Source organism: Meleagris gallopavo, chromosome 2 (assembly GCF_905368555.1).
Source record: "Meleagris gallopavo chromosome 2, MGAL_WU_HG_1.1, whole genome shotgun sequence".
Taxonomy (NCBI): Eukaryota; Metazoa; Chordata; class Aves; order Galliformes; family Phasianidae; genus Meleagris; species Meleagris gallopavo.
In genome coordinates, this window is record NC_139405.1 from 9,586,150 (window position 1) to 9,613,572 (window position 27,423).

The 27,423-nt window shown below is 42.4% G+C and overlaps 1 protein-coding gene across 1 annotated transcript; it reads right to left on the reverse strand.

Annotated features, from left to right (window-relative positions):
* Positions 1-262: 262 nt before the first annotated feature.
* LOC100544747 (calpain-14) lies at positions 263-26,742 on the reverse strand. Its single transcript, XM_031552316.2, has 23 exons — positions 26,596-26,742; positions 24,768-24,975; positions 22,706-23,039; positions 20,248-20,317; positions 19,212-19,330; positions 18,481-18,617; positions 17,142-17,316; positions 16,370-16,435; positions 15,011-15,096; positions 13,767-13,841; positions 12,963-13,126; positions 12,063-12,226; positions 11,759-11,770; positions 9,232-9,437; positions 8,673-8,709; positions 7,766-7,828; positions 6,699-6,756; positions 5,161-5,225; positions 4,649-4,717; positions 4,458-4,536; positions 3,747-3,863; positions 3,024-3,079; positions 263-2,723 (listed from the first exon to the last, which is right to left on the reverse strand). Exons 3-23 carry the CDS (start codon positions 22,934-22,936, stop codon positions 2,697-2,699), a joined length of 2,076 nt encoding a protein of 691 aa, XP_031408176.2. The 5' UTR covers positions 22,937-23,039; positions 24,768-24,975; positions 26,596-26,742; the 3' UTR covers positions 263-2,696.
* Positions 26,743-27,423: the final 681 nt, after the last annotated feature.

A 27,423-nucleotide genomic window follows, 5' to 3' on the forward strand; every position in this document is an offset into this window, starting at 1 on the left:
TTTCACCCCCAGAAAAGCCTCTATTAGCAATACCAGTCCCAACTCACAGCCTCACTTTTCTTCTATTTCTGCTCGAGCAATGCCGCCCACTGCATAGCTCAGCATCTCTATAAATACAATGGTTACAAACGAATGCATCCTTCAGCAGCCTTTTAAACCACTCTTTCCTACAACGCACATTGTAAATGAAGAGTAATATATCTTCAGAATTGCCCAGCAAACGTTACTCTGTTAGCAATATAAAAGCCTCACAGTGTCTGAGTAGGTGCCATTGCCAAAAACATTTTTATTGTGAGCCAGATAATTCAGTTTGAATCGTACATGGTTTGGTATAATCATTCCAGTAAAGCATTCTTTATATTTCTGTAACAGCAAGTCACGTGGCTCAATAAAGTTTATTGCTGCAAGTGCTTAGTGATTCATGGCATGGCACAAATTCTGCTTCTTTCCCGGATCAAGTAATCAATAGCAAAATAATCTCCTTGCTCTGCATTAAATAGGTATGAAGCAAATAAATACGAAATCTTATATATATATAAAACAATATGTACAAAATTGAAATTAACTGCCACGTGGAACTGGGTGTCCTGCACCACAGTTCTGCACAAGGCTGGGGGCAGTGGCTACTGAAGCTTTGTCCAGCATCCTTCTGGCCTTGTAATGCTTCCTGCAGCACTGCCAACAGGCACTGTGTAGCAAACCCAGTTGGGACTGACAGATTTACTTCTCATCATGTCCAGCAGAGCACTGCTGAGAACTCTGCACACTGACACTCATGTCAGCCTAGGGCCCTCATTGGGACCATCTCCTTCAGAGCATGCCGAAAGAGCAAGACCTACGTTCTCTCCTACAACCTTTTTGGTTCTTCTAGTGCTGTTCCTACATGCAGTAAATCAGTGTTTATAACATCACCCACTGAGCTGAGTGCAAATTAAATCAGGCTTATTTAGTTTGCTCCATTGTGTTCAGCTGCAAGTCACAAAAGGGAACAGAGGCATGGCAACTGGGAGAGGGCACGTGCTTTGTAGTGGGGGCAGCTGAAATAGCCTCTTTGGGAGCCCTGCAGGATGACAGCATCATGACATCTGCTCGAGGGTCCTGGATGTCCCTGCTCCTTCTGACTTGTTACGCCCCACAGTTCTGAACCCTTGAGCTCCAGTGACACACAATAACACAGCACAATAACTGATAAATATGTCATGTTATAAACAGTGAAAAATACAGCTATTTATCTCGTTCTAACAGTTTACTCATCAAAAGAGCATGAAAATAATACTCTTAGGAACAGGTTGTTCTGGCGAATAAAGAACACACTGTGCTGTTTAATGCCTCCTGATTGAGAACACGTACACAGTGGAGTTTCTCTCTAAATACGCTTGTTGCACAGGCTTCAGTGCAGTAGAAAGTACATCCCTGGGCTCAGGTTCATGTATAGGCATAAGCCCATGCAAACTTGTTACAACTCCTTCCTACAAAGGCACTACAGTATCTTCCATAATATAATCATTCCTGGAACCCTGTTGCATTCAGTGGTCTAAGGAGACTGTGCACAAGAGAAAGAACAATTGTGCTGTCCTCTGGAATGCAAAAGCCAAAGCAGCAACCTGTACCAAGCACTTAGTGTGGAAATTTCCAGGCCAAACAACTAAATGGTAAGAAAATGAAGAAGGGTCCTAAAGAGAGATGCGTCAGCTAACTCCAACACAGAGTTTGGTGGGAATAGCCTCAAGTATGTTCTCTAACACTACAGCCTATATGCTCCTGAATCACTTAACAACTCACACATAAACATTCTCTCATTCTGCTTCTCAAAAAAAAAAAACCAACAAAAACCCAAATGGTTTACCAGTCTCTTTGCCAGACTGCTCCTGTATTATGCTACACTGAACATCTATTCCCTGCCAGTCTCCAGAGATTTAAAGATAACATTGGATTCATTTATTTCTCACTGTATTGTGCTTTGCAACTCGCGGAGAGAACCCTCTGCTCTGAACTAATCTGCAAGCATCACAATCTCCATCTCAACTAAGAGCTGGAGGCTTGGTCCACAAACTGGTCAGATCACCTTAGGTTCACTTCAGTAGAGCTATGCTGACGCATGAAAGCAAAAGAGATGGTCTGAATACTTGCAAATGATCTTTCCAAGTCATGGCCAAGGAAGAGTTCCCCAGCCCCTTGCCCCGACAACACATAGACTCCAGCTCTCTATCATGGGCCAAGCAACTGCTGAATTTGGATTTTCACTATTAGATGACAAGACACTTCAGGCAGGGGCAGTTTCTCTCCTAGATTCAGAGTTACTTGTCCCAATAAAGCTCCATCATCAGGCACAGCCTTTAGATACTGCCACAGCACGTGCCAATTATAACAGTAACAGAGTAACATTAGCATTAAATAGGTAATTCTAACAATTCAGCCTCTATGCTCCATGGTGCACCCATAGCAGTTGGCATCCAGCAGTTTCTTCTCAGAAGGGTTGTCTGAAGTGCAATAGGACTCAAAACAAATGTATTCATTAGAAAAATATCAGTGCAACAAGTCTGTAGCCAGTAGGTCAAGTCTGCTTGAGGGGGAAGACTTCTTATGAGGTAAACTGCAGGGAAGAGCCCAGACTCCAACGTACACAGCAAGTTGATAGAAAGCAGCCTTCCTTATTGCAGTACAGGTCTTGCTGTCCCCTCCTTTGCAGCACTCCTTCAAGAATACAGTGTCATCATCATCCACTGTAAAATAATGAGGAAAGTAGGATAAACTCACCCATTCCTAAGAGTGCCCTATGATATCCAGAACTGAACCAAACTATAGAATATTGGAGATTTTTTTTTTTTTTTTTTTTTTTTTGTCTTTAGAAGGAGTAGAAGCCACAGGGAGGCACAGGACTTAAGAGCCTGTGCTCCTTTTTGTTTCTGACCTACTCTTTAAGTGATCAGATAGAGATACCTTTTTTAAGGCTGGAGAACAAACCATACAGTGCTGCTTGCAATGAAAGAAGCTGCATTTGTCAGTCAGAGAACAGGCTTTACCTCAGATTCCCGTAGGTATATCCCTTTACCATCTTGTGTTAAGTTGCGAAAGGCCTCTGTGAAAAAAGGAAGTGAGGAGCATTAACCTGACAGCCAAGAGATCAGCACTACCTGTGACCCCTTGTCTTGAAAAGAACGAGTTTATAATCTATTCACAAATGCATGTAAGCCCCCATTCTCACTGGAAGGTCCCTGAGTACTGGGACACCAGGAATCCTGAATAAAGACAGGCACGTTACTTTCTGTCCATCTACTTGTCTCCTCAGATGCTGCTGTCGTATGTCCAAAAGCATGATGTCCCAAGCCTCACAAGCTTCAGTTTCAGACATGTGGGAGGTGTCCATAGCATGAGCTCACAGACAAAAGTATCACCTGTCTCACCATCACAATTAGTCCAACCAAAGGTATATGGAAAATAAGCAGCTTCCATCTGTAATTTTCCTGCCTCCTACAGAGACTGGTGCAGAGCTGCTCTCTGAGGGAGCTAAATCGCTCTGATACATACAGACTTGATTTCTGTAGAAAAAGACTGGCAAAAAGGTAAAAATATAGAGCTCCATTTCCTCTGTCCCTTGCTTTAAATGAATTCCTCCATGTATTCTGAGAAGAAACCCAACCCTTCTATTTTCACTTAGGTACAGCCAGCTGGAACAGTTGTGGAAGGGCCAGGGTTTAGCTGGGCAGCAGAGTTTTCCCTGGCCAGTTGCATAGCATGAGCCTCACCTCCCATGATCTCTACTCGAAGCATGAAACACATGAAGCTCTCAAAGCTGATCTTCAAGTCAGGGTCACCATATCTGATCGCCATCAAATTACAGACTTCATTGCTGAGTGAAATGCCTTCAGGAGAGGGGGAAAAAAAATAAAAACATGAAAAACATTACGAGAGGGCAACTCCCAGTTGTGGGCAGCTAAATGTGTATGCTTCTGGGTGTACATGACTCATTGATCTCAGTTCCTTTCCCAGTCGTTTGCTTTTTCAAACTTCCCCTACGTTTATCAAGTGCTAACGAGCCCAAACCAGCCCTTCAGGTGCAGACAGCTCTTTCAAACTCTAAAGGGGTCAAATCTGGTCACCTATACTCCTGTTCCTGCTAGAGCTGTAATAAAACACAAACGGGCATCATTCACTCATGAGTGAATGGAAGGCAGTAACAGCAGCTGTGTATAAGAGGGTAGGAGAGGAAACAAAAAAGACAATCCAGAGGAAGCTGATAAAGAAAGCATGTCAAGTAGCATTTGCAGGGAATTTGCTAGGAGTATTTCCTACTCATGGCCTGGCTAAAAAGGGAAGCATAGATGGCTAAGATCGTGCAGCTTATGATAATTCCCACTCTCTCTGGGCTCTGCCAACAAGTCAAGATTTTTTCCAGCTCAATTTTTCCCTTTTTGAGGAAGACGATGAGCCTCACCAAGATGTGCTGTGGCACACACCTGTCTCCTGTACAGCTGCACGCAGTTCTACCAGGTCTAGTTTTCCTGATCTGTTAGTGTCTCTTTTCTGGAAAACCTCCTGGTGGAAGCAAGCAAACAAACAAAAGTCAAATTTGTAAACAACAGCAGAGGACAACAAAGGCACTGTGAGTAGGAGAATATTGCAGTGGTACACAGAAATGATTACTTACCAGGTAGAAAAGCAGCCTTTTCCACAGGACTCGGAACTCCTGGATACTCAGTGTGCCAGTGGCATTCAGCTTCATGGAATAATTAAGGTCAGAATATCTTAAACATGAGAGAATGTACATTACATAAAACTAAATACAAATAATAATACAAAATAAGAAAAAAAAACACTGACTGAAAACTCATAGCTACTGTAATAGTCACGGCACAGTTCTAATATGAAGAAGATAACGACTTCTTAGCCAACAAACTTTAGCTCATAGATTTGATTCTCCTCCCATTAAAATCAATGGAAGCCTGGCTGCTGATATCAGAAGCTGCAGGAAATAACCCTTTCTCAAACCTATCCCATTCTGCTGTAACTGAAGTGTTATTATGGAAGATGAGAAGTTCGAAAAGCACAGCCATGTTCCAGTCATTAAGAAACCAAAATGACACTCAATCTGCCCTAAGAAATAATGCTCTGGTGAAGTATTAAATGAGCCAGAAGTATCATTCACGCTAAGGAGGATACATCCAGGAGTGCCAGGATATTCTGGCAGGCGTCCAGACTGAAATTCAGGTGAAAACTCCAAAAATCTGGAGAGGATAAAAAAAAGACTGTTTTGAGAGCACATTGAATATCACTAAGAAAAATGGACTCTGACAAAATTTGTTCTCATCTGAGATGGCTCGGGCCCCAAAGCCCTTGTGTAACTTTTAAGCCGCCTGAGAAGATGCATCATTTATGATGATTAAAATATGATGCAACAGGATGGATTCTACTAGTCTCACAAAACCCAACGTGAGCTCCCTGCAGGCATGTAATACAGAGTAAAACATAGCACACTGTCTCCAGCTATTAAAGGGAATGGAAGGAAAAGACTTCCAAACCTGTAATGCCAAACTGCAGGATCACGAGCAAAGTCATTTGACCTGAAGAGCTCTGGGGAGTTGTGCTGCACATTAATTGAAGCCCTTGCACTAAACATCTCTCTCTTGCTCTCCCTGCCTCATGCTAAGCATCCTTCCTTCCCTCTCTCGCAGAGGCACTGCCAGCTCTGTTAATATGATTAAAAGTACAGACATCACCAAAAAACATGATGCTGCATCTAAGCTTAGCATTCCTGGTTCATACATAAATTAAATGAAGAGTAGCAGAAAGAGACTCTAATCTCACTCCAAATTGTGACTTTAGATCATATGCAGACTTCCACGGAGCAAGAGACAGAACCATAACTCACCAGTGCCTTCTCTGCAGAAAGTGAAGATGTTTTAATCTTGTTAATAGTCCTGTTTATTAAATATGAATTAAGTACTGTAACATTTTTCATGTCTTAACCTTGATCACACACAAAAAAAAGACCGTTCAACACAGTCTTCTCATGGACAAGACAGGGCCTGATGGGTCACTTTGCCAAAACAGAAGAGCTATCTTAGTACACCTCTGCAGAAAAGAGGGCAGATCTAAGTGAAACTGTCACCATATCGGTCTCTTATTCATCTTGTTGCCCATAATGGCTGAATGGTGTATTTTTGTGTTGTGCATGGGTTGATACCACTGAAGAAACTGGGAAAGGAAACTGGATCCATCACTGTATCTGTAACACCATTACTGTTGCTCAGGGAAAGCAGCCACTGCTGAACTGCTACCGGCACAGAGCAGGTGTCACAGACCTCAGGACAAAGACAGCCCCAAACATGAGTAAGACAGGCTACCTGTCTCCCAAACACAAAGACAAACCAAGGAACAGTCCTGTGCACACATAGAAAGTAAGCAAGCATAGGAACAGCAGATATGAACCATGTCCATCAAGACAAAGATAAATTTCCTTGCACTGCACGGCTGCCTACAGACCAGGCTTACGTTCTAGCAGTGGCATTGCCAACGCTGTGGCAGCAGCACAGGATGAAATGAGAGATGGTTTCAGAATCAATGCTGAGGTCATGTTGGGTTTGGAGATCAGATTCAGAGTTTGAATCTGCTCACAATATCTTCATTTTCAGATATCGGAGCTGAAGATTTTCTCTAGAAAGGTTTGTTTCACAGAAAAATTATTTCTCAGCGCTTACGTCTCCAAGATACATTATTCAGGATCCTCTGGAGCTGAACAGCATTTATTTCAGGATTCTGTGATACAAAAGAGAATTACTTTAATCATTAAATCTCTTTTCTCCCTCTTTTGTCTTCCCAGCATGTCTCATCTTAAATCCCAATTTTCTGGCCCCACTCCCGTCACTGTGAAAATCAATAGGAAAGGCTTCCTTTGAATACGACAAGATTCTCAGCCTGCAGGAGCTACAGTCTGCTCCTGGCTAAGTTCTCTGGGGCACATCTGAAAGCCACACCACTCTCAGAATCAAAATTCTACACGTTCAAGAAGCAAAAGCATTTGCTTCTTGTTAGGAAAAGCTTCTGTCAAAATATTGCTAACAGAAATGCTAATATGTTTTGGAGAAAATGTGCTTGCTAAATGCAGGGTATGCTACCGAATAAATGCAACCATCCCTTCTGAAAGGAGAACTGTATTTCAGCTCTAAAAGCAAGGTAGCTGCTATCACCGTGGGATGAAGGAGTAGGAGACATGTTTCGGTTTCTCAGGGTGTGTTGTCTTCTAACAGGTGACTCGCCCCAGTGAGAGCAGAAATTCCCAACAGAGTAGGATTGGTTAACACATCCCACTGTTCTGTCCCTGATACTGGGGACAGGAGTTTATGCTTAAGGAGAGCATGCGAGTCTCATCAGCATCCACACTCTATTCTCATTTCCCTGGCACTCGTGGCTGTTGAAATAAAGATGTTAGAGGGTACATACATGCTTAGTCCTTCAGTATCTGTTTATGGATCTGCTCTCCATCAGTTTGCTAATGCCTTTGGAGCGTGCTGATACTGTCACATCCACAATGTCCCACAGTAGTAAGTTTCAGGAGTTTGCCTGTCTCAGTGTTAACATCTTCCTAAAGCTTTGTGGTCAAAACTGCTGCGTGAAATCAACACTGTACACATAGCCCAGCCTCTCACAGCCTCTCTCTGTCCCCCATACTTCTATATCTAAACATCCCTTGCACAGTTAGATGTTTTTGCTATCACAGAACTACATAATAACTCTGCTTCCCCTGGTGGCGCATGCACACACCTACCTGTTCAAAATGTTTCGTGAAGAAATCCTCCCAGATCTTGCCTTCATACCTATCAACAATTTCCTTCAGGATATTAAATAAAATAAATTAATTAAATAAAAACGCTTAAGGAAGAAAAATGTGGCCACTCAAGATACAGTTATTTGAAGAAGCTTTTCCAGAACTCTGCTCTCCTCCCATGTTCTCCCATCTTCCCCTCACCACTGCAATCAGTGTTACATCACTAATGCAACTCTCTGCTTAGATAGCTCCCTACCCCATAGGAATACTAATTCTTAGAAATCAAATTTCAGATAACACTCAGTGTAGAAAAACATTTCTCTTCCACTCCAAGCTGTGAAAGAAAAAAAAGGATAGGGTTCAATCCATGCCAAAGAGAGAATATATACATTTAGGAGAATGGAAGGGACAAAAGAAGGAATGGCCCTGTTTATGCCAAGGGAATGGACTATGCTATAAACCCTCCCTGCACAAGATACAGTCACACATATATGGCCACTGAGCCTAGCTCTTAAAACAACCTATGGATCACTGTATTGTGATAGTGGGATCACATTCTGATCCCACAGTGCCTTCAAGCCTGTCAAGGCATGAAAGAAGCCGGGAGGAATACAAGAAGTTTTCTAAAAGCTGTGAACAGCAAAGACTACAGAGTAAGATTGTGTCAATGAAAGAAAAAAAGAACAGCTGTGAAACAGTAACTAAAATGGTGTCTAAAAATTTGCCTCAATTGTTCACAAGGTCAAAGAATCTGCCTGTAAACCCAAGCTACAACTTGTAAAGTGTTGCAACATGAACACTCACATTCTCACTCTCCCGTTTCATAGTTCAGAACGACAGGAAAAAGCAAACATCCAAGAACTGAAAACAGAACCATGAGCCTTCTACTCCCCCTATATCCACTCACCTTGGAGAGGATGAAACTGGTGTTCCCACCCATTTCCCTGGGGATGTGAAAGAGAAGACATTAGGGAGATACTGCAGAGTTGTTTGTCTTGATCACAAGTGGCATCCCCCACCCCCAGGTACAGACCCCATGCCACTGCTGTGCCATATGTATTTTCCCCAGTGTTACAGATGCACTAGGGTAAGCCCACCATGTCTATATGGCTCTCCAGTGGCTGCTGGCATTCAAAGTCTCCAAAGCATGATACAACACCTCCACCATTATGAGCAGAGACCCCTGGCAAATCTACGGTGCATTTAAGTGTTGTGCTTCTCCACTCCTAAACATAAGCATGCTTTAAGCATCATTTTTGTGGGCCTAGCTCAATGCTTCTCAAAAGGATAAGACCAAAAAGCAATACTTCAGGCACTGAGCATCCTGAGCTGGGAGAGAATCAGGCTCTCCAAGAGGCAGCGTGCTGCATGCTTCAGTTCTTATGATGCCCCACTAGACTAGAAAGTCCAGATTGTCCCACCAAGCAAGAGAACTGGGTGCTGACAGAGGGGCAGCAGCACCTCACCGAAGGATGTGCTTCCTGGAAAAGACACGTAGAATGAATTCAGACTCCTGCTGAGGCTCCAGAGTGGATGGCACAATCACATAGACACCAGGCTCCAGGTGGAAGTCACAAGTCACTTCCCGTTCATCAAGGAACACCTGGCGCTTGTTCACAGGCTGGTGCCGGGTGAAGAATGCTGGAGGCAGCTTTTGATTGATTTCCTCTTGCTAGGGAAGAAATACAGGATAAATGTGTTCTGTACCAGCTGAACAATGGAACAAATGACACACAGGGAATTCAAAGGCATGGCACAGAGGCTTCAGATCTCAGATATCTCTACTGCAAAAGTAGCTAAGAGAATCCATAAGACTGTCTCCATCCAACCTGCCCAATATTAAAATGACAAAGAATGGAGCTTCCTACAACCTTATCAACATTATAATACTACTTACAAGAAACAGAGCAAGGACTGGGAAAAGATGTGGCTTCTGCCACTTTAAGTTACTGCTGAAGTAATTTGCATACTGGCAGAAAAGACTGCAGGCAGGAAATGCTCTAGAGACTGCTCCTCACAATCCAGAGAGCTCCCCTTATCTCATAAGTACCATGCACTCTGTCCTCAGTTTGTTCTTTGCACTAGGTATCTAGTAGCAGAGCACCTGGGATCTGAATGTACTGCAAGAGCAACCTAATCCCTAGCCTGTGTCAATGAACTACTTGTCATTCTTGGCTCTTACAGACATTTCACTCCACAGGCACTTTTCTACAAAAGAAGGATGGATAAAGTGTTTATCTAGGCAACATTATAAATGAGATTAATAATACTGGGGGCCTAGTGGAATGCCAAGTAAATATCCCCGCCACAAAGACCACTGTCACCTTTCAGTCTTGGCTGTTCTTTACAGTTAGCCATTTTACTCCCCCACTTAGTAATGGAGATGCCATTCCTCTTCTTTGACCAGGGCACATTTTCACAGGGCACCTTTCCTAGCTGGCTCACTCATAACTTGTAAGAACTTATTTTCAACATGCTCTTAGGGATTTCCCAGACTCGCTGGTCACAATAGTCTCAGTTTATGTCCGGGAAGTTCAAGTCTCCCTAAGGACAAGGGCAATTGATTCCAGGATTTCCCCTACGTGTCTATAGAACAGCTCATTCGTGCCACCATCCTGGGTGGGTGTACGGTAAGTGGACATCCAGAATGATAGCAGGTTTGCCATCCATCCCCTTCATCCTCACCCAGAGACTCTCTACCATGTCATCCCTAAAGGCATGGGCTGTATGCCTAATCTCTCCCTTACGTACAGAGCAACATCACCACCCCTCCTGCCCTGCCTACCCTACTGAAGAGCTGGTAGCCCTCCCTCCCAGCACTTGAGATGTGGGATTCAGCCCACCAAGTCTCACTGATACCAAGCATATCATAGCCCTGGGAAAGGACTGAAGCATCCATTGCCTCCTGCATGCACTGATATACAAGCATTTCAGATGTGCTCCAGAATTCACAATGTTCCTTGGAGTGTCCTTAGATGCTCTCAGTTTGCAGTCTCTCTATATTGATCTTGGCAACCACTACAAATTTGAAATTAAACACCTGGCTGCCACCAGCTCCCTCTGGGTACAGCACAGCCGCATGCTAGGGCTATGCTCAGGCTCCCTCTGCCAGGAAATTTAATTCACTTGTAACCCTGAGAGTGCCCAAAACATTTAAGTCAGAAAGGAGTGGATTCTTACCTCATGATTACCATGCTAGAAATAGAGTAACTTGGAATACAACTGCACTGCTCTGATCGTAGCCCAACTAATACTATGCCAGCTCAAATTCAAAGAAATTCTAACTTAAGTGGTATTCTGAGTAGTATTTAGGGGAAAGTGTGCCTTTTCAAGATAGAAGACACTAAGCCTTTCTGTGTTTTGAATAATCCTCTGAGATTTCGTTAAAAACTGGGACATACAACAGAGTTTACCTTCCAAAACTTTTTCTTAGATCAAAAAAGATCCTTTTAAGAGAAAATACTGGAAATACAGCTGGTCTGACAAAGCAGCAAACACCTGCAGTGTCAGCTCCAGAGCATCCTCAGCCAGGAAGGAAGCTGAGCTACCCTACAAGATCCCTGGCCTATATGGGACACAGGCTCAGTTCCTGCCTCAAAGACCGGGAGGCAGCAAAAAGGTGATACTGGCTCCTCTGAAACTTACAGCAAGCCCAGCTCAAACACAGCCAAGGACTGGAATAACAACCCACAATGGTGGGAGGGATACTGCTGATCCAATAAACACTGATGCCACTTTCAACACCTTCAAAGATCTAGTGCAGATACTACGCAATTAACGACCCTTTTCAAGACCACTGAGACCTCCTGACATGACTACTCTTCAAAAGAGTAGGTTGATAGTTCTGCATTAATAGTGACTTACTGTAATGCCCCAGTGAGCTTGAATATACTGCCACTAGCTGTCAGCCAAAAAAACAAAGGCAAACACAACACCTTCAGTGCTGTCAGAACAGGTCTCTCAGCAATCCAGTAGTGGTGACAAAACACTCACCTGTAGGGCCACCTGCAGGGAGAAAATAAACAGAGAACGTGTCAGATAGGGACGTCTTAGTCACACATACAACAAGGCTGTATCTGTGGTGGGGAGCAGCTATGCAGGTGCAGCTGGGGCCTTTGCCTTTACAAACCTCAATCTTTCCCCATGGTCAGTAACTTCAACCTCTAGCTCCACTCAAAGTAAGAGGGGAGTTCTGCAAGACCCTCAGATAAGCAGAGAATTGGTTGGGGAAACTCTCACTTCTCCTAGTGACAGCCACTTATTCCTGGATATATAGGGAACCTGCTATACTTCACACCTTGTAGAGTGAAAAGCCAATGAAGAGGTGAGGAGCTCGATTCCGGTGTTTGCTGCTGTGTTTCTGCATCAGGGATATAACCACATTGCAGGAACCCAGGTTTCTCTTACTGTCTTCACTGGCTAAAACATTCAACCAGTACTGGGGGTTCATCCAAAACATGCCTAAGAAGTAAAAAAGAAAAACACTTAGACATTATTTTCCATCTCAAGATTGATTGCTAGCTTCCCATTTGATGCTTGGGCTCAGACTGAATGAATCCCAAGTTGTCTGGGCCTCCAGAACTCACTGGGATTTGATCTTAGGGTGCAGTTTACAAGTTTACTGGTAAAATTCCTATAAAACTGAAGGAAAGGTTAGGACCAAGGAGCTTCATTTCTGCCTAACTGCTGTTAAAAATTATTTTGTTTATAAATGTCTGATTATTCCTCTATCATATACTATATAAATATATTATATACTATATACTATATACTATGTACTATATACTATATAATATAAAACTGACTTCAGAACTTACCTAACCTGCTTCCAGAAGGCTTCTGAGCCTCTGTGTCTCCTAATCACTTTACTTAAAATACTGCATCCTCATGCTCTCCAAATTTTAACAGACAAGTCTAATGCTCCAAAGAAGGTGGCTGGCAACTGATCCTAAGACTCCTGCAGCTTATTTCATACCATAACCAGTCTACTGCCCTATGTTTGCAAGCAATGCAGCTTCTGTGATGGCAGAAAGTAGACAGTGTTCTTTAGCTGCTTATTTCTGATGCTCGTGTGTTAAGAAATAAGAGAACGTTCTGTTGTCAAATTTGTGTTAAGGAGTACAAGGGTGCTAATAATTGAGTCAATAAAGAAGAGTCACACCACAGAGCACCCAAAAGACTGCTAAGCACCCCTCACCCTTGGAGAATCCCAGACTTCCTCCTGCTGTGCTTCCTTTAACCCATCTCCCATTCTTCAGTGAAAACATCCACTTTTTCCCATCTTCCTGGCTCACCAGGTCTGGAGTTAATTTACAGATCACAACGTCTACAAAATGAATCTTAAAATCTTGCAGAGACATCCTGGGAAAAAGAGTGCCAAAAGACATCTTGTCAGCAGCTTAGTTTAGTCCATATGGCTCACTAAAAGAAAAGGAAAGGGAGCAGGGAACTTCAAAGCCACGCCATTCTGTGTTACATATGGTAATGCTCAAATTTTATTACGTAGTAAAGAAGCAAGCATCTGCTCCAGCAGCAGCATCTATCAGTAGCAAACGCACGACTCAAGTTTCTGCAAAACACAGCGGCAGAGATTGAAGTAATATTGCCACCAAAGGGAACGCAGTGAAAGTACACGAGTGACAACATTGCCACCTCGTGGCACAAGCTGTAGAGAAACGACAAGCAAAACAAGCAGGAGCTTCCTAAAGTTACCTTAAAAAGAAGAGGTAAGACAACAGCTCTTGAAAGTTGCCGTGTCTCCCAGCAGCCCTAGGAGATCTGGCAGTGCCCAACTTCTCCCTCACTCCTGCCTTTTTTAAGAACAGCACTGCCTCTCACATAATCAAGCAGAGATGGAGAGCAAGCAAGCCAGGTCTGTTAGAAAACAGGTCACATATACCATGAATTAGCTGGCATAAGGAGAAAACAAAGTACTGCTTTGTCTGCAGACACAGCCCCAGAGCTACCATCAGAGAGAGGATAGGCAAGACAGAACTGTTACCAGAACTCTCCATCTTCCTTCTTTTTCCTCAGCAAAATTTTCTCCTTTGGGCTCAGCAACTCCCACTTGTAAGAGCTGAGGGCAAAAAGTATGGAGTGACTAAGCAAATGCAGCCTGAAATTCAATACAGAAAACATAGGTCCCCTCTATAAAAGGATGCCAAAACCCTTGTCCCCACAGATCTCCATGTTTAACCCTTGCTGAGCATAGGCCCCCTATGCCTTCAGCCGTTTCAGTCTCTCCACAAGTATACAGGGTGTATGAGATAGCTAAACAGCTCCACTTCTCTCCAGTAGAAAGGCTCCACTTCCACTAGCTGTTCCATTCACTTGCACACACAGACTCCTAGTAGTTAAAATAAAAATATCTAGACCTCCGGTTAATTTTCTGTCAAAAGAGACATAATAGGAAGAGTGCTTGGCATAACGAATGAAAAGGACAGCAAAAAAGGCAGCTGGGAGTAATTTAAAAGGCAAGCCTATGGTATGCTGTTCATTATACTCTCATACCAGCAACAGCTGGTATGTTGTCATTATGCGGCAGACACGCAGAGAAAGTACGGCTCTGCAGACAAGGTGAAAGTCACTCATATTCCCAACACCTCTCTGTGCTCATCTCCCTCCTCCCCATCCCCAAGCTTCAGCAAATGGGGCCTGTGCAGCAAATGAAAAAAAAAGTTGGGACAGAAGGAACATACTCTCATTCATAGAGAATTGGTCTAGAAGTCTACAGTTGCTCACGGTCTGGAATATAAACCACCGTCTTTCACATCAAAAAAATCAAGGCAAATTAAATATATGGCCCATTTGCCTCAATAGTTACATGCTTCCCCAAGCAGCCAGGATGAAGGACTCCTTTAGTCACCCAACTCCAACACTTTGCAGCACATGGAGGTCTTGGCCTGGTCCCACTTGGGATAAAGGGCTGAGTGGCCTTAAATATCCTGTTTAAAGCCTCCTGAATTGTTAAGCTATAACCTGTCACTTTACACACCATCTAGATCACAGCAACACACACAGCATCTGATTTTCAAGTATGTTTCCTCTGGCACTTCAAAGAATTGAAAAGCAGAATCAAGTCTTATTGAAGCTGCATGTGTGAAGTGAGGCCATCTACACAAGCACTGAACGTTGGAGAAACGTAAATCTCTCAAATTGTTATTTTGAGTCTGAAGATGGCAGCATCCTTCCTTTAAGAAACTTTCCCTTATATAGAGCATCAAACCTTCCATTTTTCAACCTCACCTGTCACTCCAGTCTCCATTCCATTCAATTTTCCCCCATGGATTTCTCAGTCTCACTAGGTTTTCTGGTCCATATTGGCAGGTCACCTGCAGAACATACAACAACACTATGCTTGCCAACATCTCAGCAGTTGTCATCTTTTTCATATCACAGATGCTAACAAGCATGATAATAAAAACTACAAACATACAACTCTGAATGCAAGCATGAAGAAACTAAGATGCTTTATCTTAACTTTTCTAGGTGAAACCAGAGATCTCACAGATTCCTAACTTGGAGGCTTGATCCTCCTTTCCAACATCTGTTCATTTCGTGGTTTCATGGAAGCAGAACTGTACTACTGTGAAGCTAAATCCTATACAGTGCAATGGAAGACTATACCTATGGGGTGGCCATATAGAGCACTGCCTCCTGAACTTAAATGCTGTGGTGGGAGAAGGGGGAGGCAGGTTTACTAGGAGTTACATTGGCAGCACACAGCAGAAAGGCTGACTTCAGATCATACCAACAAGCTCAGCTGGTCTCTAACTCCTGCCTGTCCCTTCATCCCATGAGCACAGCTAGCCAAACTGACAGACACATCAATAATGAAGCCTTGTACTTAAAACTTTCCTGCTCTATCTGGGAGACACAGGCATGCAGCATCCAGCTCATTTCGTACAGCTTTCCAAGCACCTATTGAAGAAATGCTAAACATTGCCTTCCCCCACATCCATACCACTGTCCAAAGTCTCAGAAAATCCTTGCCAATCTGTTTTTGAAGCTGGACAAGAGGAGTCTGCCAAGAATCCAGCAGGAGAAAGCTTGAGCTGGGCTCCTTAGGATCTATTATTTTACTGTCCCATTCCATTAGGCAGATATCTTTAGGGCATTCCCCACGACACTTATACAAATCAGTGGGGTTCATCTGCTACTTTGTACAGGAGCCCTGTTTGGTTCCCTTCTCTCAGGCACATCTCCTTTTCCAGCTTTTCATGTTTTGGCCCTTGTGTTCAATTACCTTTTCTTCTCTATGGGTCCTGTACTGACTGCAGAAGAAGGCTTTTTACTCTGAGCAGGTTTCAGCTCATCCTCCCAGCATACACAAATGCCATTTGTAAGTGATGCACTCAGTGAAGCCCTGTGACTCATTCCCACTCATAGAGATATGCTGATCCATAACCACTGCGAAGGTCACATACTAAACTAGACAAACTTGAAAATGAATCTTTACTAAGTCCCACCTCTTTTAACCTTAGACTAAGAGAAAAATATTAAGAAGATATTACAGCTGCCATGAGGGAGGGCTTAACCTAAGTTTGCAACAAAAATTCTGAAATCCAAAGAAGTCTTGACCCAGGATATCAGGGCTATTCTTACCTTTCTAATACCAGTTACTGTGTAAGCATGGCCAGCAACAAGTCCATTTTTCAAGACCTTTGTTGCCTGTATACAGGGAAGAGAAACAGAAGGAAAATAAGCCTTTTATTTCAAACCTACCTACACAGCAGGCTTATACCAATACCAGAAACATACACCTGTATAAGCAGTGACTCTCAAAAGCAAATGGAGATGGTTCTAGTTCAGAACACGAGTTCAAATCGCGGCTCCCAAACCTCATGCTAATACTTCAGCTGTTGGAAAACCCTACTGTTCTGCAAATGAAAACCTAACTTGGACTTTTTAGAAGTGAGAGTGAACTGTGGATCTAGCCAATGATCCACAGTTTATGAGGGAACTTGGGTGATCATGCTCCCAATTCCAAACATACAGCAAAGTATGGCTGTTAGGAAAAATGTGGCTATTAGGAGCTCAGATTTATATTTTTCCCCTTTCAAACCATTTTCCATTTGCTTTCAAGAGTCACCATCTGCAAAAATGGAATAATTGTTTAATAAAAATTGAAAAATGAGAGGTCCCTATTCAACAGAGACTTTTTGATAGATAAAGCATAATAGGGAGGATCCTAAACTCAATAGGGAGCTGAAGAGCAGCAGGGAGGGAAGAAATCCATGTGCGATCTTTAAGCTTAAGAACATGATTTCTACAGCAAGTCATATGTGCCAGCTTGCTTTCTAGGAATCGCAGCATCTAACTGAGCAGAGGAAAACTTGACTGGAAAGACTTGTAGCTGTGAAACCGTTAGTCTCACCCCTAACTGTGTCTGACAGCACATGAGAGATCTGCTGTAGGTTGCTCTTGTCAGGATATCCCACAGATCAGGAGGAGCTGCTGGAAGCTTGATCCTTATATTAACACCACCTGTGAAATCCACCAAGGCTTCTGAAACTTGCCCAATCTGTAGATCTTCATAGGAGCCGTAAAGTCTAGCAAAAAAAGACATCAGTACACAGTACACAGACAATAGGTTGAGAGGTATGTGCCAATGAAAGCATACAATAAGGGGTATGAAGGTTTGGGTTTGTTGTTGGTTTTTTTGTTTGTTCATTTTTTTAAGTATGGTGTAATTCATGTTTAATGTTAGGGAAATATTTGGCATGTAGAAAGAAGAGTATCTAGCACATTGAGTCCAAGACTGGCAATAGGCTGAAAAGAACTGCTTCACCCATTATTGATCTCCTCACTAAGCAGTACCAAGAACATGCCCATCACTGCTTTTTTGATAACTCTGCCTTAGCAAATTTTGCCTGAATATCTCACCAGACAATGTACCATATCTGATACTCCTTAACAGTTCAGCCTCCAATCTGATTTTCTTCACTACTGAAGAGTAACTTTCTCTTTTTGTTCTAGTGCTACCACCAAATGAATATAGCTGAGCTTTCTCTCCTTCTGGATGATCTTTCTCTCAATACTAGCTAGATTTTTTCCTGCTCTGCTTATTTTTCCCAGCTCAGATTATTTTAACCCAAGAATAACAAACTCCATCAGTTATGACTTGTTGCTTTCTTCTTAGTCCCAATAAACCACCCTAGACAAAACAACCCAAAGAAAGAAGCCAATATTTTCAGTATGCCATGTGACTTGTCTAATGCTTTAACAAGTTGAAGGCTTTGTAATATCTCAGAGCAGGAACCTTTATCAAGACGAAAGTAGAACTCATCAACAAACTCCCAAAATGAAACTCCTTGGAGGTTTCTCAAACTGGTAATAGATGAAGACGGGCATCAGCAATCATTCACCTTTGAAAATCTCTATCTTTGGCCTTCCATTCCTCTGCAGTGTTTGCAAAGAAGCCATCATCTTGGCCAACCCACTATATAAGGAACCACTTAGGGAATAATCCCCTAGAATACGTTTGTTTTCATTTCATATCCTAAACCTTTGGATTTATACTCAGGGGCCTGAATTGGCAAGAGCTACTGCAATGGAAGATTTTACTCTTTAAAAATAGAAAGATGAGAACCATTTACTACACTCCAAATGTGGCAAGGCCTAGGAGATGCATTTATAAACAAGTACAAACTGCACAGGCACAAGCCAACATGTTTCAGAGAGACTATTTTAATAACTTAGAATGAGTCACTTACTTAGCATACGCCTTCTCCAAAAGGGCTCCCCAGAACACATTCTTATAGACTGAAGAAACAAAGACCAGCTCCCCCGCCTCGTTCACCGGCAGGCGATCATCAACCACCACGTCAACCCATTCACCAAAGTGCCAGAACTGTCAGGGGAAAGGAATGAACTGATATTTTCCTCAGAAGGAACCTCCCTTCAAAGCAAGGCGGGATTGCTTAGCTGCGGGATCAGGATGAGCTGCCTTGGGTTATGCACTGTACTAGATCAGTGCGAGGTGCTGATTCACCCAAAGATTTAACTCATCAGCTTTACCCAGACAAAGGAGAAAACAAAGTATGTGTCAGGTGTAAAAGAGGGATTAAATAGGGAAATGAGGAACAGTTGAGCTTTCGGGGAAGGCTTTCCCAATTGCAGGGTGGCAGAGCTGCAGCAAGAGCAGAGTAAAAACTCAGGGCCTTTATGACTGCTGCTGCTATGTTAAGACATCTGTCTTGATTAAAATATTGGATAGGGCCCAGCTGGGGAGAAGGAGAAGGGACAAACTGAGGTAGATCCTCAGACAGGTTAACCCCCTTCCTGCATTGCTTTGTGGAAGTAGTGATGGGCTGCCTTCCAGGCCAGGACACCCCCTGGCCGCTTGCCCTTGGTCAAGGAAACCTTATAGAAATTATCCAAGGATTTGACATAAAACACGACAGGATTTCTGAAGACCTCCCTTGCTCCTGTGGAGCAAACATACCCGGAAGTGGAAAATGCCAGCATATTTCCTCTCAAAGCTCTGGTTTTGTGGCACGACTGCAGCTAAGATGTCCTGGTGGAATGTTAAGGCTTGCAGAGCAGCCAGGAACCAGCAGTTCCCTGTGCCAAGACAAACGGACACATGTGGTTGGCTGAAAAACAAGACTTGTCAGCCAAGTTCAGGAGCTCTATGAAGATCCTAGAAGAAGAGCTGTTGTGCTAATGTCTTTAAAATTATAATGAACAATACACAGACAATTAGACCAGATGTGTGCTTTATTTAACTAAACTGTGACTGTTTTATAATTGTTCTCCCAAGATCTTTTCCTTTAGATATTGTTTGGTTCAATGACAAATTTAACAAGAAATAGCTGTCAGTGTAAACATTCTGTTTTTTACTGGCATTACACATTTTTGTACAAACACTATTACAAAACCTTTCCCTTTTTCTTTGAAAACACTTTTTCAGAAGAGGAAAATGATTTCCAGTGGATCTCCCAGGCAAAGCTGTACCTTGTGTTTAAGAGCTTACAGCATTTAATAAAAATTAATCCTGCCCTGTTTTGCAGATGCTAATATATCCTTCTACCTCAGGTAACGCGGTACAAAAATGATTTTTTCAACTTCAAAGCTGAGAAGAGAATGCATTCTCTTCAGCTCTTAGGCATGGAGATAGCAGAAGTCTCAAATTTTCCTGCTTCTGTGGTCTCTTGCTCAGTTGTCAAGCAGCACCGCTAAAGACCACTAAGTGCATACAGTAATTTCCCATTGCAACAGCAGCAGGCACAAAAGCAACAAAGTGAACAGCAATTTCAGCTTGTGGAGATAACTGTCACGCTTCAAATTCCACCCTGACACTTGCCAGGTTTTTACTGAGCCTGTTCCACCTTAATGATTGCTTAAACCACACCATGCTAAGTGAAGCAACATAGGCATGTACACCTATTCTGTCCCAATTTGATTCAGTCAAAATCCCATATAAAATGTTATTCTGTATAAAGCCACTTACATATTTATACAAAGGAATTTTTCCTTACCCACTAATCCTTGGCAGAGGTCAAGTTGCTTTCTGTTTGCAGCATAAAATACTGGAGTTCTGTGCAAAGCCTGGGAAGCACATGGCCAAAGAGAAGAGGAAGACAGCCAAGTTACTAACATGAGCTATTTCAGCTTGAAGTCAAGAACTTTGTCTGCAGAGCTGCAATCTCATGAGATGAGAGATGCAGTGAGTTCATCGTTTGGAATGTAAAAAACTCATGGATATATGACAAAAACACTCCGTCTGCCTGATTTCAGAATAATTAAGTTAGCTTACTCTAGTTCAGATGTAATGCCAGTATTGTCAGGTACCCAGGCTACTCTGACACATGCCTAGGCACACCAAATTTTGCCTACACCAAATACAGACCCAGAGATAAACTAGCAGTGCTCAGACTCATCGGTATGGTTATTCACTAGTATCTCTGTAAGGAGACAACCCTTCAGACCTGCCAGTCCACCTCCTCTATAATTGCTGACAAGTTTCAGCAAAAGAGGCTACAGTGGCAGAAGTAGAACTGTTAACTTTCAGCTAATACAGCTGATGTCACCGTGATTTGACTGACAATCAAGCTACTAACTGATATCTGCTAAGGAATTTTCTGGTAATGTGACAAGAACATGATTCTTGACTAACCATCCAGAAAGAAATTATGCTGTTAGTCTTTTCTTCTCACAAATGCTTCTGGGCATAACTCAGTAACTTAAGTGCCAAACTTTCGTTTCACTCTTATGACCCACAAATTGCTCAAGTTTATTTTCACACTGCTGGCTATCCCTTCAGGCAGTTGCAGAGAAATGGCAAATCCTGAAAAGGCTGTTACAGTAATTAGACATCAGCTCCCATCCATGGTGAATTTGGACGTTCATCATTTTGCAGGCCATCAGGCATAGATACAGCAAGGCTACAAGGCTGAAGTCCAAATAGCACAATCTCAGCATTTCTTCTGCAGCCAAGGGACTGAAGGATACACAGCATCCTTCATCAGAGAGTCTTTGCTGAGCTAAGTTTGGCATCAGAGCAAATGGTAGTCTTCTTCTTCAGGAAGCTTTAAAGTAGCTTTAGAGTGGACTGAGAGAAAGATGAAGTTTCAATGCCGTTCCGCTGGAGCGGAGAGAAAGAATTACAGACCTGAAGAGCTTTGTAGAGACCAGGACTTATATCACCTACCCTTTCAAATACATCTATGCTGATAGAGCTGTCTCACCCTCAGAGGCCAGCTCAGGCCCCTAAGCATGGCATTTGTGCTCTGCCAGATCCTGACAATACAGACTATCTGCGATGGAATTACGTATGAAACCCCAAGAACCAGGGCTGCTATTTCCAAGGCCTCCTGCTTGTTTTTGAAAAGTGCCTCTACTTTCCTGCTGATTTTCTTGAGTTTTGCAGAAACGTGGCCCTTCTAAGAAATTGGTTAAATTTAACAAAATCTGATGGCTAGAAAATAACTTCACTAGGAGATGCTATGTGCTATTACCTGCAGACCTCCAAGGAGACTGAATCTCCCAGATGACTGCTTTTAGGAAGATCAGAGTATCAATGTGCTCCTCGATGACTCAGTAAGAACAGAATTGCCACTGCTAGTAAAAGGCTAGAGCTAATAGGGTTTCTCTAACTGTGCCAGAACCCTGTCTTGGCCAGCAAGACTTGTTATCAATTTGTTATGGGAACCTGCTCTGGGATCACAGCTTGGTCCTAGGAGTCTTGTTCATTCCATTTAAGCGTGGGGTAGCAAGCAGCAAGGACCTTGGAAATATGAGCACAAGTAAAATGCAGAGGCTTCAGAACTGAAAACAACCCACTGCTGATCAGTTACTGGTCATAGCAGAAACTCAACCTTGAAAGCTGGGAAACAGTGCACAGATACAGTAGAGAATAGACTAAACAGCTAAGATGGGGAAAAGCAAAAAAAAAAAAAAAAAAAAAGCACAGACAAGCAAGAGGATAAGGCACCTGCCACTGCCTAGGAAAGTAACAGCTTTCAGCATCACAACAGTATGTGGTCCATGGGATGGAGGCCAAAGGCTAAGAATGGTCTGAAAATTCAGAAATTTTCTAAAACATTAAGATTCTCAATTTTGAGGAGAGAGGCTGTCACCACAAGAACTGACATCACAGAATCCCTACAGAATCATCACATCTGCCAATATGCTACTTATTCCAAGGACATCAGCTTCCACTCATTCCCTTCATTTGCTTTCCCTGCCTGCTCTAAGTGTTATTGGATATAAACTGAATAAAGTTGGTTATGATTTCTGGCAATAAATGCTTTAAAGGCAATTATGAAACTATATGTACACAGGCTTCTGAAATGACAGCTGCTACAGTAAGTATCACTTCTGAAGGCATTAAGGCACACAAAGTCAAAGAGTAAGTCCACTTGATGTTATCGCTACTTGCTGTCTATCAACTCCAATCATTCTCTTACATGAGAATATTCACTAAAAATCACTTACATGTGGCCTCTTCCACTGTACATTTCGAGGGAGTTTTTTCAGTATTGCTCCCATTCCAATAGAGCTGATGTCAGCAGGGAAACTCTCATCACTGAACAGTTGTTTATTCCTCAAGCACATCTCCAGCAAGGCCTGGTAGTTCTGCTGGACAGGTGGGTTGTGTTTTTGAAAGATACTCCTTCCCAAAGACCCCGGCGACTTCTTTTTTTTCAGGCATGGCAACAAAGGCATGGCAATAATCTTCCTCCGAGGAGCTTACAGGGATCTTGCCCTGCCCAGTCCTGTTAGAAATTCCTTGTATACTGGGATGAGGTATGTCTTCTCCTGAAGAGTTCTGGATCATTAAAATAAATGTAAACAGTAACCTGAATCTCGGCTTTTAACATTTTTCTTTAACCAGCAGAGGGGGACGGCACTCACAGGAGGAGTGGGCCCACCTCTGATTCTAATCTGATATCTGTCACTGTGTTTTCAAGGCTTTACATTCTGCAAATTTATGTCAAACTGAGTTACCAATTGACTTTTACCTGGGCTTCAAAGCTATATACACAGCTATTCCGAGTGCCTCTCTAGACTATTCTAGGCTCTCCAGGGTGTTTTCATAATATGCTAGAACATGAATGACAGTCTTTTCATAACATGCTAAAACATGAATGACATTCTGGCATGTGGATATTTCCCCTCCCTAAGCAGGAAAAAAGCTAACAAAACATGGAATGCATTAAGCGTTACAAAGCCATTACTCAAAACCCTCCAACAGACATTGCCCTCTTTGCTCCACTCTGAAAAACGATACAATCATCCCCAAGAGATCACATTCCATCTTGCTGATGACCATAGATTCACACATGAAATTGCATACTGAGATTTTTTTTTCTTGGAACATTCAAGACAGATGTTCCTCATCCTCCCATTGAAAAAAGCAAAAAGTGACCTCACAACCCGTTTTTCATGCCTCATACATGTATGTTAGTAGTTAAGCTAAATATTAGCAGCCATCACCTTTTGCTACAAGTGGTGAGCATCTTTTGCATGGAGAAAGAAAAAAAGATTAAGAAACTCAGATGACAAATCATGCCCATAAACAGTAACAAGGTTGACTGAAAAAATTTATCATGCTACTAAGTTCAATAAATGATTCCCATGTTGAAACGACAGTATTTGGAAGCCTTCCCTTCTCTTCTGAGACTGCAAGTCACTGCCTCAGGCACACTAGGAAACTGATCTGAATTAGGAACCACTGACTGTTACTCTCATTAAAGTTGTAGGTCACCAGCATTCCCTGTGAGAAACCAAACAAACACAGATTACACTGTCCTCCACACAGAGCCCTCCTTAGTTGTTTTAAAACTGCTCTGCAATTGATGTACAAGGCTTGCTTATCAAGGGCAAATGAAAGAAAAATCTTCAAACGATAGCCTTGGAAACAAAAATTCAATTTCCCACTGGACATTATCATGGTACATTTCAAACCTACGATATAAGTGCCTAATAACTTCTCTACTTTTTCTCCAGATGAAAAATATCGTCTCTCCCTCCAAACCTTGTCTTTTTTGCAGTCATTGACCTTCACAGCTACAAGAATATGAACAATGGACAGATACATATATTTAATGTAAAAAATGGTTTGGAGACCCAACTGTGTTCAGTCTTCACGTATGAAGCAGAAATTCTCATTTTGCTGCTCCACAGGAGAAGAACTGGTCAGCATACTCAGAGCAATGCTGAAAAGCAAATATCTGAGAACTGATTATTGTGTGTGCTGAACTTCCTTAATACTTGATCAAATTATTGTAAGCCTTGCACCAGTTCACACCTACCTGATTTTCATTTGAAAAACACCTAAACCTTTTAAATAGGCTTTGAAACTAAAAAACAGTATGAAAAAGAAAATGCTTTCAAAACTGGGGGTTTAAATCTCCTGAACATATAACCTTATTCCCAAGAAGCTGAGTCAGTAGCCATAACTGTAACACTATGTTGAGAGTTGGTGGGGCAGTTTGAAAACCTCCCATCTGACTCTACCTGTAGCTGTATTGTTTTAAACTCTTTTCCAAATTACCTGGAAATCTTGTTCCACCTTCTGCCTGCTGTTTACCTCAGTCCTGTGTATGAGCAGGAGCCAGATACAGCTGTATATGACAATACATCACCTGTACTCCACTCAGCAAAGTTACTGAATTAGACTGTCAGCAATCAGTGCGTCCCACTGTGTCTTCTGGTGTGGATGGAGAGTAGCCCGTGCATGTCTCTTCCAATCGTTATGATTTCTATTGGAAAGGAGCCAAGCACAGCAGACAAGTTAAAAGCTGTAGATGGAAGCTGTGAACGTGCAAGCCGGATGGATTTGATTCTTTATTCTTTGCACGTTACCCTTGCCAGCATGTTTGCCATCTGATGTACCTCTTTCCACTAAATTAGCATCCTGTGCTCTCCTGCTCATCATGTTAGATGCCATGAAGTGGCCTGGTTCCTCAGTCTTAAAATTAAAGTCTGAAGAAGCCACAGAAAATTCCCCAGTTTCAGTACAAGTAACTGGACCATCAAAGGATTCCCTGGGAGCCTCTTTCCCTAAGAGAGGATTAATCTTGGACAACATTGTCCAGCTCCCCTGATTTCATGAGCGCGTATCTATATGGAGCTACTCCTGTGTGGAATAAAACAAATGTTTGCATGCAAAATAGTACATTTTAGGGTGAGCAGAACAAATGACGCCACGCCATCTTTCACAGCCATTCTTGTAATACAAAGAAGTAGACAAATAAACAGTCAAAATGAACAAGTGACTGTATCCCAACACTGTTAATGTTTGTTAGTCTCTTAACATATGTTATAAAAACTGCACTTGCAGGTACAACCTTGGGTCTTTAATTAAACACCATAGTATATTTCAGAAATAAAAACTCAACGCTGATTCCTGTTTTTCTCGTGGGTGCTTTAGCAAACAACAATATCCTGAAAAGAAGTACGTACGTGTGTTTTCTCACAAAATAAATGAAAGTACTGTTAGGTGGAGAGCCTTGCCCTGAATTTCCAGTGCTTAGATTCTTGGCCCAAAAGGTCATGAACATCTTCCGGCACTGAGATTTTCAAGGCCATGCAGGGATCCTGCCCCAGAGTCTCCCACTGAAGTTAACAATAAGCCTATAGGGAATATGCCTGGACGGCATTCAGAGCTTCAGCCAATACCTCCCTGAATAAACACTTTTAAAGACTCTGGCTGAGAATTTAAAAGATATATTCTTTACTCTGAAGAAAGTCCAAGCTCTGTAAAAATCAGTGGAAACACGAATTTCCCATTTACTTGGGATTTGTCCTTTAGCACTTAAGGTTAAAACATCCACATTCATAATCATCCTAACTATCAGAGATCCTGACCGCCCACAACTTCAGCTGAACCTCACAAGAAACTTCTAACTTCTGTTGCCAAATATCAGCAAAATCTTCTGTAAACAGCAAAGCTGAGAGCAGAAAGGTGAACAAAATCTTGGTTAGCTGCAATACCAGCCAGTGTTTCCAACCATTTGGCAGGCAGAAGCTTTGGAACTGTAACATGCAGAGCAGCTGACCCAGCTCATCTGGTTGCTTTATATCGCACCCATTATTCTCATGTTTGCTGACATGGACTTTCTGCCTTTGCCTCTAACACTGTCATAGAAAAGTACAGCAGCAGCTGTTATTCAGCATGGCTAGCGGCATCGTGTAACTAATATACTCTTTTGATCCTAGAGGACAGCTTCCTCTCAGCGCCATGCCTCTGGCAAGGGGTGACAGAGTTCTACTCCTTTCAACCCTTTGGAACATCCTAACTCTGTGCCACCCACATGGACACTGGTTAATAAAGCTACTACCAAAACTCTAGACGTAGCACTTGGCATTTGGTATCCTACCTTCTCCAGGTGTGTCCTCACAGCAAAGGATAAATGATCCACTGGTAGTGATAAACTCTGCTTATAAACAGCTTATATGTTATCCTTACTTCCAAATATATCGGTGTGCGCATGTGTGTATATATATGCCTTGCCTACGTAACACCGAGGGCTAGTACTCACCCAACGAGCACTGCAGTAGAAGGTGGGGAAAAAAACATATTGAGTAATGCCAGAACATTTCTGAGAACCCTAGTGTAAAATATCTCACATAAGACATAAAATAAAAGGTCAGCCCATCTAATGTTTGACTCATCCCCTCAAGTAGAAGGCAGCTTCCTTGTTTAGTACGCTGTTTGATTATTCAACGCACAAAACTTTGCAACACTCCACGCATCACTGGCAAAGCAGAACAGGAGAATGCATTCAACTGTGTCTGAATACATTTAAACGTAATTTCTGCTCAGGTAGGGAAATGTTCAGAAAGGAAATACCCTCAAAAAATACATATTCTCAGAACAGCTGGGGCCATGAGCATCTCTCCACTTAATCCATCAATATCAGAACAATTTTTATAAAGAATATGCACGTTAGTTCAAATGAACTGTACGTCCTATGGCAGAGTCAGTCAAAACCATCAAAGAGTTATATGAGAAATCTCCAAGATTCTGCACTGTAAGGATGGCTAAATATGGAGAAGGGCTTGGGATTTTTCATTCTGCCACAATATATTACAGGTATCATACAGATCCCTTAGGTAGCCTACAACACGCTTTCTTTGCTTTACATCTGTAGAGTGAACCATCTTGAAGCAAAGATGCTTCCCATTAACATACATTATCCAAGCCC